The sequence below is a fragment of the Passer domesticus genome, chromosome 4 (genome assembly GCF_036417665.1).
Source record: "Passer domesticus isolate bPasDom1 chromosome 4, bPasDom1.hap1, whole genome shotgun sequence".
Lineage (NCBI taxonomy): Eukaryota > Metazoa > Chordata > Aves > Passeriformes > Passeridae > Passer > Passer domesticus.
The window spans coordinates 42,897,381-42,916,100 of NC_087477.1; the positions used below are offsets into that span (position 1 = coordinate 42,897,381).

At 35.3% G+C, this 18,720-nt stretch overlaps 1 protein-coding gene across 1 annotated transcript in view; it reads right to left on the reverse strand.

Moving 5' to 3' along the window:
• Positions 1–18,720, reverse strand: part of PDGFC (platelet derived growth factor C) — a 119,574-nt gene that overhangs the window by 23,507 nt on the left and 77,347 nt on the right. Inside the window, exon 3 of the mRNA XM_064417488.1 lies at positions 9,805–9,985. Coding sequence (XP_064273558.1) covers positions 9,805–9,985 — 181 coding nt within the window. The remainder of the gene's footprint in view (positions 1–9,804; positions 9,986–18,720) is intronic.

Consider the following 18,720-nt stretch of genomic DNA (forward strand, 5'->3'; position numbering starts at 1 on the left):
AGAAGGGTAAGAAAGATCTGAACTGAAAAATTCCCATGCTGTATCCCATGCAAGATGAGTTGCTTCCTAGTTCTCTTGGGGGATTCTCTAATTGCTTGATTAGAAGATTACCTTTTATAAGTATTTAACTCAGGACAATGAAGAAGTCTTTCAAAAGTAATTTCACTCTCATAACATATTAAGGAATCAAATTTAGAGAAAAATTATGAAAGTAATGGTGTTATTAAATCACAACTTATTTGAAATGGCCTGCACAGGAAAGTTGGTCCTGTTCAGACTTTGGTACCTTTTAATGGATTGATTTACCAAATTCCTTTGTGATTTCTAAGTTTCAGGTGATGAAATATCAAACTTTAAAATGGAAAGTTTAAGATTTTTATTTCCTCTTTAACAGCAAGTCTCTTTTCCTCTTTTCACTTTAACAGCAAAAGATTCCAATTTAGAGAATTGAAAAACTTTCTGAAAATTTTTAGTTGTCTTTGCACTGTTAACTTGACCATTTATCTTTGATTCTGGTGAAAAGCTGAGCTATACTCTGAAGTTTTTATAACAGCAAACAGCTTCAAAACATTCTTATGAACCTTAATTCCACATTAACTTTGCATCAAAGATATACCGCTGTTTTAGGCATCAAATTTAAAAGCTGGGTTTTTTTCTACATTAAAGGTGCCTATGACTTTATGAAGCAGAAAGGCAATTAAATAAAGTAAATACAGTAAATACTTATATATTTTAAGATATATATATTGACAGAGTGCAAACAGGTGGAGATCAATGACAGAACTTAGTTAAACTAAGACAAGCATTCCAAGCCAAAAAGGTGTTACAGAGATGAGTAAAGAGCAGGAAGTATTTTATTATTAACTGTTGATTACCCAGAACACGTTACATTGAAAAGCCCAAAGACAAATATGCACACACAAATCAGAAGAGTTCAGCAGATCAGAATGATTTTAGAAGATAGGCAAGGGCAACCCTATTAACAACTTACATACTAAAAGCCTACATATATGTGGCTGTCCTCCAGTTAAAAAGTTAGAAATTATTTTTAATAAGAAATATAGATGATGACACCTCAAGAAATACAGATGATGACTGAAAGGGTTTGATAATTTGGCTCAACTAAGTCATTTTACTCTCCTTGGCTACTTAGTCATTTTGATTCTGTCAGTCAGCAGGGAAGTTCAGAGTTAGTTGCACAGTTAGCAAAAATTTGTTTTCAAATATATTTTAAATCTCAGGGGTTTTCGAGCTTCAAACACAGTGGCCTTTTAAACACATCACATGCAGGCACAGTAAGACAAATAGTGAAAATAAAACAAAATTTGAAATAAATTTAAAAAATAAAACAAAATTTGAAAGCAAACCAAAATTTATAAATTCAAATTCAGGAATTGCTTTTACTGTGCCAACCATTCACTAAAATATGAAGATACTGATTTCTAAAAAAATTCCCTTAGCACTGCATCTGTCTTTTTAAAGATGATCTTGATTTCTAAAGGGTGCTTGTCATACTATTAGAAGAATATGAATATTTAGAATAAGAGATGTGTATTGACAAACCCTGAATCTTAGTGCTACCAAAAGACACCAGAGCTAGATTCTGAGCAATAAATCACCATCTTGATTTAATTATCAATACTACACTGAAAATCTCCTATCCTCCTAAAACAATCAGATGAGACCAAGATGTGCTGTAAGGGATGTCAGGGTGGAGTTATTAGATAGTTCCCCCAAGAAACTCTTTTGCATCTGAAAGGGAAAGGCAATTAGAAACCACCAACCTCCACAGTGCCTGTAGGATTACATGCAGAATTTCTTGGAAAGGCTGTGTCACCTGCTTTTACACCTCCACCTTTCAAGTGCCTTTCAAGCTGGTCTTTCATGCATTAAAACATACCCTTCAGTACGAAGCCCAGCATTCTATTTCTTCTCGTAAATGATCTTTACTTTTTTTTCTCCTGTGATTTTTTGCTCAGCTCAAAAGCAGAGTGAAATTAATAGTCAAGCCTCTGGAAATGTCTTTGGTCAAAAAATTGCCTTCCACTTCCACAAGCTAGGTTCTTTAAATTTTGTTTTATTTTTAAACAATTACAGTTCTTCAACAACATCAGCCAGCTAGGAGCAAATATGGATGCAGCCTTCCTGAATTCCTTGTCTACTCCCCTAGCCTGAGATAATTGCAAGAACAGATGTGACAGCTTTGTGATTTCCTAGACTTTCCCATGAAAACAAAACGGAAAGCTTTTCAATAACAATCCTGGCTTCTTCAGCCAAACCTTTCATCATCATCATTAAAAAAATTTTGAGCACTTTTAGAAGCTAACAAATGACAGCTCTTAATCCCCATCTGTAACACCAGAGGCCAGGTACTGCAAAGACAAGACAGGTGCAAATTTTGGTATTCTCATAGTGCTTATTAACTACCCCTTTTTAGAAAGAAAAGGATTTGTCTTAACACCACTACCAATATTCCACATTAATCTTCCCACAAGCAAACTCCTACCCTGAAGCTATTATACAGTGCTATTACTCTGTCAAGAAATTTTCTTCAGAATTTAAAGTGGTGCCTCTACCAACTGTGGAGCTACATTGTGCTGTAAGCCACCTACAGAAGCTGCTCCACAGCTGAGTTTATCTCAAATGTCTGGAAATGCCCCCTTCAGTGCTCTAGCATGTAAAAATTAAATAAAATAAATAAATTAAGAAGTTGCACTCTTTTATCCCAACTTCTTTAATTTCATTTCTGCTTTTGCCTTTTCCTAACAGATTCATAGTAAGAAAATTTAGCACAGTACACACCACTCTAATTAGTTACTGCCTGTTTTGCTAGGGTGAGGCAATGGATAGGATTGTGGCATGACTAAGACACTAACAATGAACAGGGACAGAACAGGACTGCACCTAAATGGCATAACTGAAAACTATGGTGGTGCCTGAAACCTAGTATCAAATGTACATTTGCTTACCTTTCTTTCAGTTAGCAACCATGTCAGACACAATGTCTCAGTGTGATTTGAAAGAAAAAAAAAAATCAGGACTGTGCCAGTTATACAGGGGATTACTTTCAGAGTGGGATAGAATCACTTTGCTTTGGAATTTGTAGAGAAGCCATCAGCATGCTTTCTCAAAAATGTTGATCCTGAAAATTGGAGAAGGGATAGACAAATAGATGATTCTGTACTACTTAAAGTATAAAAAAATATGGATTGCTAAAAAAGCTTTGGGGAAGAGGAAGGTGGTGTTGAGAGTTCTTTGTGGTTTTTGTTTGGGTTTTTTGTATGTGGATATTTTGTTGCCTTTTTTTTGTTCAAGGTGTTTTGGAGGGAGGATGCTTTGAGTTTTTTAAACCAAACATATAAAGTGAAAACTAGCTCATAAAATATTTAGCAAAGGATTAAATTAAAAATTACAAACCATTGAGACACTGCATTCTTTAGGATAGATACCATCAACTAGATTGAACAAATAAACTTGAACCATGACTACAGAATTATCTTGCAAGACTAAAGGAACATTTGAACATCATTGTTCACTGTGAAATATTTCTGTTGAAGTAACATCCAAAGCTCCAATTACATGATATCATCGAGTTTACAGCTGAAGAGTGACATCTTTATATATATACAGATTGCTCTTAAGTCACAGCCTTGCTTGAAGTTTTTTTTTTTGTTTGAGGACCCTCATATAAAATGTCTAAATTTTTGAAAACAGCAAAGCACAAAACATTAAAATTTACACTAGAACACTACAAAAAATAAGTGATAGACCACGTAAACCTCATTTCCAAGTTAAATATGCATACATAAACTTCTCTGCTGAAATGCTATGAGACACTAATAACGTTTTCAAATACTAAAAAAGAGTCCCTGACAATATAAATATCCATTACTAAAAGGCAATTTACTAAAAGCCTTTGGGTAATTTACAGAGAATTAAGGAAAGAGATTGTCCCCTGTATTTGACATAGTTTTCCAACACATTTTCTAAACTTTTTCACTCTTTAGGGTATTTAATTGTTTCCACTGAATATTCTGTGGTCTGCTTTCATCTGGGAGGAGAGGGTTAATATATGATCAAAGACATTATTTGGGACAAGTAGCAATAAAGATTGCCTGCTTATCCTTTACAGATGCATCACCCCATCTCCTGTTTATGGAAATAATTTCTGCTTGACACAAGTTGAGAGTGAGCGATCTAACTTGGACACAATGCTTTGGAAGGAGAGTAGCTTTCACGAGCTCTTGTCCATGTCACTTTTTGAGATTTCCCCTCAATACTTTCTTTCAAAAAATGCCCCCAAATTCAAAAATTAAAGAGCTTTAAGACTTATATTAATGTTCCATTAAAAAAAATACTTTGATATTTGCTGAACACTCCTGAATTTTTCAGGAAGAAAATTTGTACAGAATTTTTTTGTAAAGAAAAAAAATACCAAATATGACATTTGCTGTAATGCAATTGCATTTAATTTTGAAATTACTGCTAGTTATTTAGAAATAAAATTACCTGATTTTTCACCTCTTGCCTTATTGATACAGGATGTGATATTCAATAAACTTCCCAAATCAATGAACTTAAATCTTAGTCAAATATATGATAAATTTGTAAAAAAGTTTAATCCAAGGAAACTAAATTACTTTTTTTTCCACAAACAATGAAACAATTTGTGATTCTTTTCCACCTCAGCCGCTGCAAGACTAACATCAAGACTAACTATGAAACAAATAGTTTATACTATATGTACTACAAAGAAACTGCATTCAGATTTTGGCCAAAGGGAAAGGAACCTTGTCCTTCAAAGTACAAGACTTGCTATCAAATAAGTATGCTCACTCCTTTTAGGAACTAAATGACAAAAATGGTTCAAAATGTCACTATTCCTTTTAGAGTCTCAGAAAATCCTCACTGACACCTCAGGTTGTGGAGGTCAAGGATACACTTTATGGACTTCTGTGCAGGTCCATAATCTTTCTAGATTCCTGTCTAACCCTCTCTAGTCTAACCTCTCTAGTGTCTCTGCAAGCCTGCTTCACACACACAGATCTTTTTATGATATCCATGGACAGAATGAGATATAGTCATAGGAAAAAAGGCATTATGATTTAATTAGAAAGTATACTTCAGAGGTTCTTTTGCCTTAAATTTGTTTTTCCCCCACCACTCATTTTAGTCCCATGGATAACAGCCACTCTCAGTTTGTACTTTTTGCCTATTTTTTTTAACTGAAGCATTTCACTCCTATCTATGTATTTTGGGGTAATATTTAATGTCTCATCTAAGAAATTGTCTCATCGAAGACATTAAGCAAAAATTTAATGCAAAGCGGAATCTTCAAGAAAGAATTTGTTCCAAAACATCTTTGATTTACAATGAATTTTTGCCACACAAAAGAAAATTAATACATGGAATTTGCACACTGGAGCATCTTTAATAGCCTGTTCTATTATCTAGACTAAGGTTTCACTGTACCTAATCAGTGGAAACTCTGAACACAGAGGTTTTGTTTTAGAGTCCTTCCCACCACATGAAGGGTTTTCACAGCTCTTTTTCACTTCATGTAGAATTCCAAACTGCTACACAACACTCATCCACTCCCCCCATTCTTCCTACCACCTTGGCTTGAACAACCCTGAAATAATTTTATTTCTAAAACCTTTTAACCACTTCTAAAGAAAGTGTAGAAAAAACCTTGTTTAGAAGACCAATAATGCTCTTTATGATGTTTCTGGATGGATTTCCATTTATTGCAGGCAGTTAAGCATCTCTTGGGCTTCAGCACAAACACGTGAGAAACACACCTGATTGCTGTGAAATCTGGAGACTTGTGACAGGAATCAGGATATGAGCTTTCCCCTCTGTTCTAGTTCTATGCACTTTTTCTATTAGTATTTTAATTTTATTTGCCTGTTTCAATCAACAAGCTAAATTAAAAAGGTTCCACAAAAAAAAAAACCAACGTAATATGCTCGATCTTTAAAGAGCAAAGCTTAGCCAACTTGGATGAAATAAAGGAAGTATTATTACATAGTTCTAAAAAAAGAGTATCTTTTTAACTTTCATCACTGCTAAAAGCAAGAGCAATACTAACAAAATACCTGCATCAAAAGGAGAAAAAAGTAAAGCAAATCGAACCAGACCACTCTTTTGGATTGACACCCACGTAGCCAAACAGGTACTCTCCCAAAATCCCAAACCACCCAAAGTCACTTTTAAATCAGGTCAGGCTTTAGACAGCTTCTTGGAGTTTCATCTTTGCTTGCATAAAAGAGGGTTAAGTCTGTCCTTTTCAAAGATCTTTGGCATGATCTTTGATGACAAATGACATGCTACCATATGCCAAAAAAGAAGGGGAATACAGTCACCCCCAGCTTCAACTTTAACTGGAGCTGCTTTGTTCTGAGTGCCCTGAATAATTAATAACTACTTTGGCAATCAGTCATGCATTCCTTAATGGCACCTCAGGCATCAAGTATCCCATTCACCCGCTCTCCAACTAACAATGGACTTTATTACACCAAGTTTTCTCTGCCAAACTTGTAACTGACATAGTTTAAACTAAACAAGTCACTAGGAAGACTGAGGACCAAATGTATATTATAAGAGTTTATAAGATTTTCCTCAATTTCATGTGGCTACTATACGGGGCAAAGGAGAAGAAGCGGAAAAGAAATGAAATATGGATTGTTTTTGTAATAAAGTTCTAGGAGGGTTTAGGTGACACAGTGCTGCCAAAATCATGACTTTTAATAAATGGATAGCTGGTCAAAACTGAGAACCATCACTAGGCAGCCCTTACTGAATAAAGCAGCTCACCAGTAAGCACAGAGTAAGTGACAGGGCAGAGCATGAAAGAGTGACTGAGAATAACAGCTGTGCTGAAAGGAGCATAATAATTTTGGAATAACACAAACTATGTTTGCTTAATAGGAATAAGTTTTTTCAACACTTTCTTCTACTTCATGGTATCGCAGACAAATTGACTTATAACTATAAAATAGAGGAAAGCAAGTGGGAGTAAGACCAGAATTACAGAAAGTTCCAGATGCAGCCAGGGTACTTAAATTAAAATGGAAGAAATTAAAATTATTAAGATCTAATTAGTTAGAATATGAAGACAAACATTGTGTTTTTATTGAGGAACATTCTGCTTGTATATAAACACTGTTTTTATGCAGTGTCTTCCAAACCCACATCAAACCTTTCTAGAGAATGATGTTGGATCCACTGACAGTGGAATGGCTGTGAGTCCCTTCTTTAGAGTGACTAAATCCTAGAAATAAAGTAATCAGATCAATAGCCATTCTCCTACGACTTATCATGTGAGAAGTTGGTTTGAAATATACAAAGTAAAAAAAAAAACAAAACAAAAAACAAACAAAAAATGTGTGTATATATATATATACACATATATATACACACGATAAATTACAGCAGATCTAAACAAAGTCATTCCTCTTGCTCTTTAAAAGACCTGAAAATGTGTCCAGTGCCCCTCACTGTGTGTGGCCTTCAAATACAGAAACAAGCTTGCACTGTTTTATTTCAGTTTTGCTTCATTTCTCCCCAAACAATCTCTCACTTCTAGTCTACCAGGCATCTCCCCCTCCCCATTACTCGTGAAAAAAAAAGAGCAAAAAAAATTAACTGTTTAGGATCAATTCATTGAACTGAATCTCTTAGTGAATCAGTTATGGTTTTGCAATAATTATTTAAAATTTAAGCTGATTCCTATAGCTGACCTCTTTTTTGTGGAGATGTGGGAGGGGGTTTGTAAATTTTATTTTCTCTTGAAAAGCTGGATAAGATAACCTTTTAAGAGCAAGCTACTTTTATTTTTGGCATTGGTTCTCAATTGCTTTAGGTACAATAAGAAAAAATTAATCTTGGAACTAAACAATATCCATTTAATTTACAATCTGCTGTGTGAAATGTGTAATTGTATTCTGCATGTTTGAAATATGTAATTGTATTTTGCATTCTGCAAAACCCAATACTTTTAGTTGAAAAAGACCACAGCTCCTTTAGTGGTAGGTTTAGAAATTAACTGATAAGAAGTCGCTCTACTGCACATTTTGGGACTCATTCCAAATTCTTATAACAGCAAGTGGGCTGCACTTGTACCTTGCATGTGTTAGGTGTAACTTTTTTGAACATTAAACCATTGTTTTGTGAGTGCTGGTAATTTAAATTTTCTAACTGATTTTCCCCATCAAATATGAAGGAATAAACTCAGTCCATTTTTACAGCATGACACAAAAATAATTACACATATACTCCTATTTTCAGGTGCCTTTGTTTAATCAGTTCCACAGAAATGGGATCACACATAAGTTAGATACAAACATAGCAGGTAGGGTGTAATACTAGAGCTGTGACAATGGAATTTGGAACCAGCCCCACATATATATGTGTATTTGTTGATTTTCTTTTACCATTTTCTAAAAGTAAACACACTTATTACATTCTGCCTCAGGTGTACTGATGTTTAAACCTGGCCTTATTTCAAGTTTGGAGACTGACATTTTATTTAAAGTTTACCACTATTGAGTCATAATATTCTACTAACAAAAGTTATTCTAACTCATAAAAGAATCAAATATGCAGAGCAAACCTTTAGTCCCTTTAGAAGTAGTTCTTCCTTAGGCATAAGTAGTTGAAAATATTTACAGGAAAACAACACACATAAATATATATATATATATATATAATATATATATATATATACACACACAAACATCTCACGCCCACTACACTACACTGACACCATCACCAGCATGGTAAATATATTCTTCTCAATAACTTAAATTTTGCCAAAAGGGAGAAGGAGCAAAAATAGCAGAAAAATAAAGCCAGCCAAGTGCATTCTGAATGAAGCACATTTCAGTGGAGTTACAACATGGATTCTTTTGATCAATTTTTTTTTTTATTGAGCTTGGAGATATTTTCCACCAACCAAATACCACAGACCATGAGACTACTTAGGAGACTGAAAGTGAATTATGAGGAATTTAACAAAAAATTATTCTCTTTAAATATGGAATACCTATTAAGGAAAAAGCTCCTGTTTTCCTATATTTTAATGTTTTAGGACATTATCTCACCCTTACAATTCTGTAAACATTTTTTTGCTATCACAGGTCTTTCATTTCATGAAAATAGTAACAGAAAACTGTTGATTGAAATTAGTCACATTTTAGACAATGACAAGTTTAATCTGTGATTTACAAGCTTTAGGCTTCTCTTGAATCTTGCTTAAAGTACAGATTATAAGGAAAATGTAGTGAAAAATGAGTATTATGGGTTTTCTGCTTTGCTTCTATAATAAAACTACCTAGAATCATAAGAACTCTTCTGTTTGGGAACTAGGTATAATCATCTGGTTGAGTATGTCTAATAGCAGCTGACTAATAAAAACATTAATCTCCTGAGTTTCCTTTTTGTAACTTCCCAATCCTCTTTCAACATCATACTGCTGATTCATAAATTGATCTGTCTTCTTCTTAAAGTTGGAATTCTTTTTTTTTTCCACAGTACATTATTAGGAATGTAAACATTTTACTGAATTTTCCACACAAACAACTGAGCCCACAACTTCCTAGTCGAAAGCCATCCAAAAAGAACCACAGGAACACTCAGTTAAAAACAGAAACAAAATATACAATTCAGGAAGACAGACTGCACACTGTTATTATTATTAAGAAATAAACAGTAATTAATCTTACCCTATTAAAGTATTCTTTTGAGCCACCACTTCAAAGATTTTGTATCCTGAAATGTTTCAATCTGAAACATGTTACTTACTGGCATAAGAAGTGTATAATGGATGCAGAATCCAGGTTCAGAAGGAAAATATTCATCAGACACAAATCTTATTCTGATCTGGTTTCCTTTGGAGATTTGTCTGCTTGGCACAGTACTGGAACCACACCAGCGACCTAAAACAGTGCCATCACTAGGCTCTTCAACTTCTACAAAGTCATACCTGAACAGAAAAGAAAATAAAATGTTTATTTACTGACAAAATTTCTATAAACTTCCTAATTTAACCAATAAACTGACTCTGCAATTTTTTATTTGTTTAAGTGCTAAAAGTATGCAGCCAAAGCCAGCTATTTTGAACTTAGCTCCCAAGTTGCTACTGACTTACATACATAATAAAATCATGCAGTGAGGTTAAGAAAATAAAAGCAGAGTTAGCATTTTGAAGAGACCCAAGTGTATGGTTTTGCTTCTTGTACAGAAAGCAATTACCACATGTGTGACAGGGCAGAATAAAATCAGAGAAGTAAAAGGCTGTAATTGCCTGCGTGGCACAAGTAATTCATGCTGCAATGTCACCAGCAGCACACTGCATGCCACCTGGGAAAGTTCAGGGGGGTTTTGGTACTGAAAACCTGCTTTCCTGGAATATCAGAGGTGAATAACTTCCTAAAGGTTAAGTTAAGGCTTAGAGAAACTTGGAAGGAGTTGATGCATATCCCAAGAAGACATTTGTTGAGCAAAGACCTAGACCCCACTTCACGTGAGAAAGAACCTGGAATTGTGGAAATATTGACAAGAAACATATGGGTAGGCAATGTTGAGAGAATAAAACATATTAAGTCTGATTTAGTTTTATCGCTTTTAACATGTGGTCCGGGTATCCCTGGGGATCAGCGAGCAACTTCAAGCAGATCCATGGAAGGTAACTAAGACATGCCAGTCAATCATCAATAAGCTTCAGTATGCCATACAAACGTCCTCATTTTCACTGGAAACGTTTAGTGGGTTCCCAAGTCATAAAAACATGGAAAGCCACTGCTCTAGAAGGTACATCTGGTTTCAGTGCTTTAACCTGCTTCATGTCAATTCCCCAGCCGCCCACTGACAGAATAAACACTGAGCATTTCAGCTGCATTTTCCCTGCTCCAGCCTGAATCCCCAGTGGCAGCACAGCCCGGTGGTTTGGGAAGGTGAGTGTGTGCTGGTAAAACCAGGGCAAGCACTCGGCTGTTTTCAGTTCCAGCTTCCCCAGCCAAGGTTTTACTTTTAAACCACAATTTGTATCCTAAGCATGAGCATAAAAAACCTCTGCGGAAGTTTTGAGGTTTCTGATATTTTTATGTCCTCTTGCATGTGCAGTCATATATTAAATACATCTCACATAAATCTAAATTCATAAATAGCAGAGTCCTTTTCAAGAGCACAAACAGTCCTACCTCTGATGATAGCAAAGGCTCATATTTTAAAAAAATGCACGCAAACACACTCTACCAAATATGCCAAACTATATTTAATGTGAAAATTATTACCTCATAAACATTTTCTACTAAAGCTTTTTCTGGATTTTTTTTCAGTAAATCTAATCTTTATAATGATTCCCAGTTCCCTAGTTAGACAGCAGGCAATAAATTCTTGTGTTGCATGTTTGTGCAAGACTGACTCGCACATTTATTATCTCCATTTAAAGGACCACTATTTTTTCCACTTAATTAAAAATGAATGCAATGGATATGCTCATTAACTGTGTTCAAAATCCATTACTGCCATGTACCACAGTTTTAAATCTTTGTTGAACTTATGATACTAATTACTTTATCATTATCTTTTTTCCCCCAAACACAAACTAATCCCTTTAACAGATTCACCAGTGTTTTTACTTTATGATCAAGTATACAACTTATTACAAAGGCAATGTGTACATTAATTGTACTAAGGCCTCAGGGCTCAACACATTTATCAAATTTATTTGGAGCACTAAGCTTTTTTTCTTTTTAAGATCAGCTTTTGAAATTTCTAAAGACAACCTTTTTTTTTCAGTTAAGAATATGAAATAATTACCTACCTTTCTGATTTTTAAAGAGTGAAATAAGCTAATATTTACATTTATTGACTTAGGTTTAAGATGTTGAGGGGAGTCAGGGGGCTTAGTGGCTCTACCTAACTTGCAGTACTTTTTATTGCACTCTTTGGTCTTCTGGTACACCTGAAGGAAAAGAGAAACTCAAATTCCACAGTTTAAATCCTAGACCCTTCAAATAAAAGCTAATTAATTCCATTAGTAGTGAGGTAAACTTGAGGGAAATAAGTATCCTGAAAAACCAAATAAAATTCAGCTTGGATAATGACATTTTTAGCCAATAACTTTATTCCTGTCAGTTATCTAAGCTAAATGTGCTACAAGAGCCTGCCAAAAAGCCTTCTGTGAGACTAAAATTACTCTCATCATACACCTGGACTGATGTCTGAACTTTCTGTAAAAATAACAAAACAAAGCTGTTCAGATGCTTTAGCATTTACATTAATGTGCTACGTAATTTTGCAGCTGATGTCACGGGGCTAAGCAGCAGCAGGGACAACAGCACAGCCATGGAAAACTATTTCCCCATCAAGAGAAGCGTGTACTTGAAACACAAGAGATCTAGGATAAATAACCAAGAACTGAGATGCCATTTTACAACTGCAATGGAGTAAGAAAATGTTAAAATGCATGTTGAACTTACTAACACAGAAGCCTTCTTTTTTTTGCAGTGTGCAAAGGAGCAAACACAAGCCTCTTTGTAAATGACTAAGGAAATGCTCTGGTGCTGTATCTGTAAGATTTTTTTAAATATAACCAAGTAAAATTTATGCCAAAAGGCAGTCTAATCTCCTTTCTGGGGACTAAAGATGCTCTGGCCTTTAGGCATGATGCCCACAATGCCTTCTGTTATACCTGTTGCAGAAGATGTAATCCCCTCCCCTAAGGCCTGGGTGCCTGGGAACATGGATTGAATTAACAACCTGAGCAAAGACAATTTACTGGAAAGGAGCAAGGAAGTAATATAAGCAGCTCAAAGCTTCAACAGCTTTCCTACCAGGAAATGTATTTTCCAAGGGTATATGTTTTCCTCTCCTTTCTTTATGTTTTTCTGTGGTTTATACTGTCATTTCCTAAACATATTCTGACAGGCTGTTTATCTTGGCTTGAAGTTTTGTGACCTTTCTATGGCTTCTCTCTGCCTCCAGAATTCCACAAATATATCAAAAAATATCAGAAGCAAAAATCCACAAGGTAAAACCATTTGTCATATCAGTGGAGTTGGACACTTCCATGTGTATACAGATGCATGCTAGACAAAACTCTAGAAAAGCCCATTAACACAGTTTGTGACAGGTGAAATTTATTCTTGCTCCCCCGTTTTGATAAAAACAAGTTTCTTTTTCTTTAGGTAAGAAATAAGAAGTGTTAACAATCCCTACTGAATTTTTTATGGTGTTTTGTGGGGCAATGTAATATTTCTATTCCAACTTGTTTTAAAGCACATAGAATTCTGAGGTTTTCCTGGTGTTGGCATAGCACACCCACCTGCAGACCCAAAACATCTGGCAGTTCACCAGAGAAACAGTTGTAAAATAGTACTGAAATGGTTTGGACAGCTTCTCTTTTGGAAACACTGGAAATTACTAAAAACTGTCATCATGAAAATATAACTTTGATATTTTACTAATAAGAATTTTAACACCATCATTCCAAAGAAAACTTCACTTCCCTCTTTCAGCTCTATTTGAAATAATTTCAACTTCTGCTATTGCAATATTTATATTTCCTATGAAACAAAAGTCTTGGTTTCCATCATTTGACATAACTGTGCTTTTGTATAAACAGAAGTGTGAGGTACTGGTGATACCTTACATAGTCTTCACTTCTTAGATCACTTTCAAATCACATCTGTAAGAAATAATATTGCTCTTTGTAAAATAAACGTATTTGCCTATAGAGGAAACCAAGGCCAAGCATTTAGCTCAACAACATTTTTTTCAAAGCTTGGCAGATTCACATTTCTCCGGGTGGAAAATGGAACACTGAAGCATGACAGAGGCACTCAAATCCTTGGTACCTAATAGCAGCTTTGTTATTGCCTAGAGATCAATATACAGCAAAATTTTAATTATTTAAATATTTTCTCTAATTTTGTTTTGCCAATATGAATTTCCAAACAAAGTTACCCAGAGTCATTTGACTGCATTTCCTGAGGCTCACAACTTGGGTGATTTACCCCTAAGACTCACCCTCTTCAGGAGGACTTGGCAGTGTCTTCTCCTGCAAGAGGAAACTCCTTTGGATATCATTACAGATCATCCAACAATTGAGAAAAGGCTTATGATTCTATGATTTCTGTCATGAAATCATCATGCTTGATGTTCTAACATATAAACAGAGAAAAGATGATGGAACACCAGTGATTTGATCAGAAATAAATTTCCATAGTAGTTTCTGTATTTGCTGATTTTACACACACTGTGTCACAACAGTCACTGGAAAGAAACAACAAACCCAGATATAATCCAAATAAATAACTGATGAGGTCAGTTTTTGTACTCAGAAAATTATGTTTAATTATATACAAACATCACTTCTAGCAGTAGACATCACTTCCAGCCAACAAATGAGCATAAAACCCCCAAGTATCCTGGCATGTCTACATTTTCCATGAAATAAAGATACTCAAGGTATAAACAGAGAACATTTCTAACTGCCATTCCCCAAATATGGATTGTAGTTTCTGCGCCAAACTACTTTGAATACATCTATTTTAGAATATGCAGTACTGCACATTAGGAACTGCCTTATGGAAACACAGATTCATTCACAAATGTTATATGGTTGCCATGGTTCTCCCTGTTTAATCTTTTCTCACACTGATTAATAACAGCCTGAGGCTTCTAACACAACCACACAGCTCTCTCTGTATTTCTACCTTGTTATTTAGAATACATGGGGAAAAAAAGTTTAATCCTTAGATTTCACTCATTGCAAGCCACTTTGATCATAAATATACACTTAACCACACTGAAAGTGGAAAGGAAAAACAAGACAGAGTTCAAACCCCAATTTCTACTCTTCAAACATTCAAACCCATTTTATTAAAAGGATGCACTGATTGTTTGATTTGTAGAAATTAACTGCTGCATTACCACACTCCAGTCTACCAGAAAATATATTTTCCATTTTCTGTGGACCAGTACCATGTGAAGGTGAGAAACACACATTTTGCAAAGCAGCTTTTGTCCCTTGGTAAATGCATTTTGGCACTGCATGCAAAAATAAGAAGCTCAAAGAAATGTGTCTCTTTTCCTCAAAACTCCCATTTTCATCAAAAGTTTACTTCAGTGCTAGTTAATAAACTGCATATTGCTGAAAACATTTCCCTGATGATTAGGAAGTTGGCACACAACTTTATCTAGGAAATAAATCCTCATGACTGATATTTAAGTGCACTGATAAACACGTTTCTCAACCATAAGCACATGAATATCCCATAGCCTCTGAAAGTGACATCCACTTTGTGGGGACAAAGGGACAAGAATGAGAAATTGCAAATTAGATACATTTTTAAATGTACTTCAGGCTCTGAAACAAAAACAATTCTATGTTCAACCTGCATGATTTCAACTATTTAAGTATATAGTAAAGTACTTATATGGATTAAGCACATAAACAAGGAATTTCAGGAATACAGAACAACAGAATTGAGCCTCTGCTACAACAGAATTCAGCCTCTGCTAATTTATACCCATACAACTTCTATTCATACAGCATTTCAAGCACTTGAATCTTATAGAAAGAGACAGTATAATCCTGCAGATCAGAGTTGGAGGTAAGGAAAGACGATGTCTTCCCAAACTCTTTCTTTTAAAACATCGATTGTCAAATTTCTTAGAAGCTTCTTATCTTCATTGTATTACAGGATGTCAGTATTCCCAATTCCCAATGCCAGTCAGAAATAGGTTTAGCTTTTTTAAAACACAGATTAAATTTGGTACAAAAATGAGTACAACAGACATAGAAATCAAAAAAGTGCATGACATTTCATACCATCACTATTACTATATATCAAAGAAGAATTTGGGGAAAAGGGTGAGCTGGGAGAAAATGTACACATACAAATAAGCCTGCAAATGATGCTCCAGTCCATGTACTTACTTTGGCCTTTATCATTAAATACAAATAATTAAGTTCTGTGTAGATGAATATTCCAAGGATTACCAACACTCACAGTTAATATGCTACACTTACTTTTTCCTATCTGACTACACGTTCTCCTGTAGTCTTATAAAATACAGTAAATAAAAAAGATTTTCCACAAAATTAGAAGTTACTTGGAAAGATTATTTTTCAAGGACTAAAAATGGGTACCATTTACAAGAAACCCTTTCCTGTACCATTTCACCTCTGTCTACTTTGTGCTATTCACTGGACCTCCTCAGTATTTTGCACCAATTATGAAGTAAACAATAACACACACAAGAAAAAACGGTAATTGGACAAAGTTTTCTTACTGTTTTGCACAGCAGTGCTTCTATTATTGGCTTTGTCTTCTGCTGTGCAAGGCATTACCTGTATTATTATTATTATTATGCTACAGTAAAACATTGTGTGGAAATGAACACCAAAGTTTCAGGGTCCTGCTGTACTACAATCTCCAAAGCACTTTTGCCTTCATAAAGATGGAGCTGCTGCCTCTCCTCACAGAGTGAACCATCTTAATAAGTATCCTGCACTATACAGTACTACACATTCCAGATTTTGGAGAACTAAATGCCTTACCAAATTTTTCCCAGGACTCCTCTGTAAAGTCCGGTATATTTTATCTTGGGAATTACAGCAATCATAATGAATCACACGTTCCTACTGTACAGATCAACAGTTTGTAGAAAACCAAAAACTCTAATGGACCTTAGAGTTCACATTTACAGCCAAGACTGCAAAGCACTATTTCTAAGCCACTAAAAATTTCTTCCTCTACTCAAACTGTTCACAGTGGTCAGTGCATCTGTTCCAGCTTCTGTGAATCCACAAACACATATTATACCATTGTTTTTCAAGAAGCATTAGAAATATTTATTCTAGTATCCCAAAGAGTAATTTCCTCTTTATGCACTTTCCAAGATATTCCAGGACATAAATCCTAGAATGAAGCAATGGCTCTAGTCAATGATGTGCAAACTACTGGCTAAGCAACATTCAAAAGTACAGTTTTTGGTGAAAAAAAAAAACCTAAGGAGCATAAGGGGCATTTTTATCAATGCAAAGATTCTGCCAGGGCAGTGCAGACTACTTCCCTTCCCCTCAAGCAGCCTCGATATTAGAACACGAATACATGCCTGGATAAGCTCCTCATCTTCCCTTCCCCTCCTCCTGCCTACTTCAGGGGAGGCTGGGGCTCTATCTATGTTCATTTAAATGAAAAAACCTTTATTTCCTTTGGCTCACAATAACATATGGCCTCTTGGCAGCTACACCTGCACACAGGATTTGCCAATCAGAAGGTGAAAATGTAATGTAACAGACCAGTCTGCATGAGCCAGAAAAAAAATGTATTCCCAATCCTAGAAGATCACCTTTTACCTAAGGAGCGTAAGATGTTTCCTCTCACTTCAGTTTTACTAGTTATAAATTGATGGTCATAAAATTATGCAAATATATTTTCAGTCCAGCCACAGTATCAAAGGTTAGTCTGAAGAGATATGTCTTAATAACTGGTACTACAGTGCTGGTCTCCCTCATCAGATGCTACTTTCAGAAAATGAGATGATCTAATAATTTTACCTTATAAAACCCCCATGATGCTCCCACATGACCACCTAATATTTTTTACAATAATACATCTTTCTTTCTTTTTCTGATGCATGTGCATCTTCTCAGATATCCTGATGACCAGATTTATGTAAATTGCATTACATTTTACTTCTACTTTATCCTAATGGAGCAGCATTGAGTGCAAGACTGGATTGTTACTAACTTGTCTGGCTGAAAATATTTGCTGGTAATGCTGTCTGACTACAATTGCATGTGAGAAGCATACTTTGTTAAAATGCTGATGATACACTTAAAGAAGCAAGGACAGCATTTAGGAAGAGGGCAAGTGGAGAAACAAAGGTAAAAGGAAAAGCTGCACAACAGGTGAAGAAATACTGTCCATCTAGGAACAGGACAGTTGGAATATCTGCTATTCCTGTTTAATCCTGCTTATACACCTGATGGTCAGTCTAACATCATAACTCTACTTGGACTTTCAGTAATCAGAAAACATCAGGAAGGGAGTGTATGCTATAGTTAAACTTACATATTTAGACACTACATGGGGTAACTTTTTGTTATTTTGTTGGTCCTGACTCTGCAGCTTGCAGAGTCTTGTCATCAGAGCTAAACTGAGCCTTACCAGAAACTGCAGGTGGCTACAGAGGCTGTGTCCCTGAGCTCAGGTGGTGGTGGCTCACAGTATGTTTGTCTGCCCCTGAAAGTAGAGATTTACTTCTATATTGTAATAATTGGTAGGGTGAGAGCAGCAGACCTCCATCAACTACAACTGCCAGAACACTTTAAAAAGAAGCAAGACCCATCAGTTCCACATTCACATTCAAAGAAAATAACTTTGGTCTCCACCATTAGAAACATTGCCAACTATACTAACATAAAACAATTTTAGAAGCAATAAATTAGCATTAGGAGCATTTACAAAAATATTTTGATAGTGGGGACACAGTTTACTTTATTCAATCAGCTTGTTTGATATTGAGAGGACTAGGAAGAAATTTTAAGAAGCCTAAATTTTTTTAAGTCAATGACTGTAGTCTCTGGTGTGAAAAAGGTATAAGGGATTATGTCAACTGCCCACTTACCAGCAATCATTCTCCTACACACTCCTCCAGGCTGTGAAAACAGGCATCAAATTACTTCCAAAATGATATCTA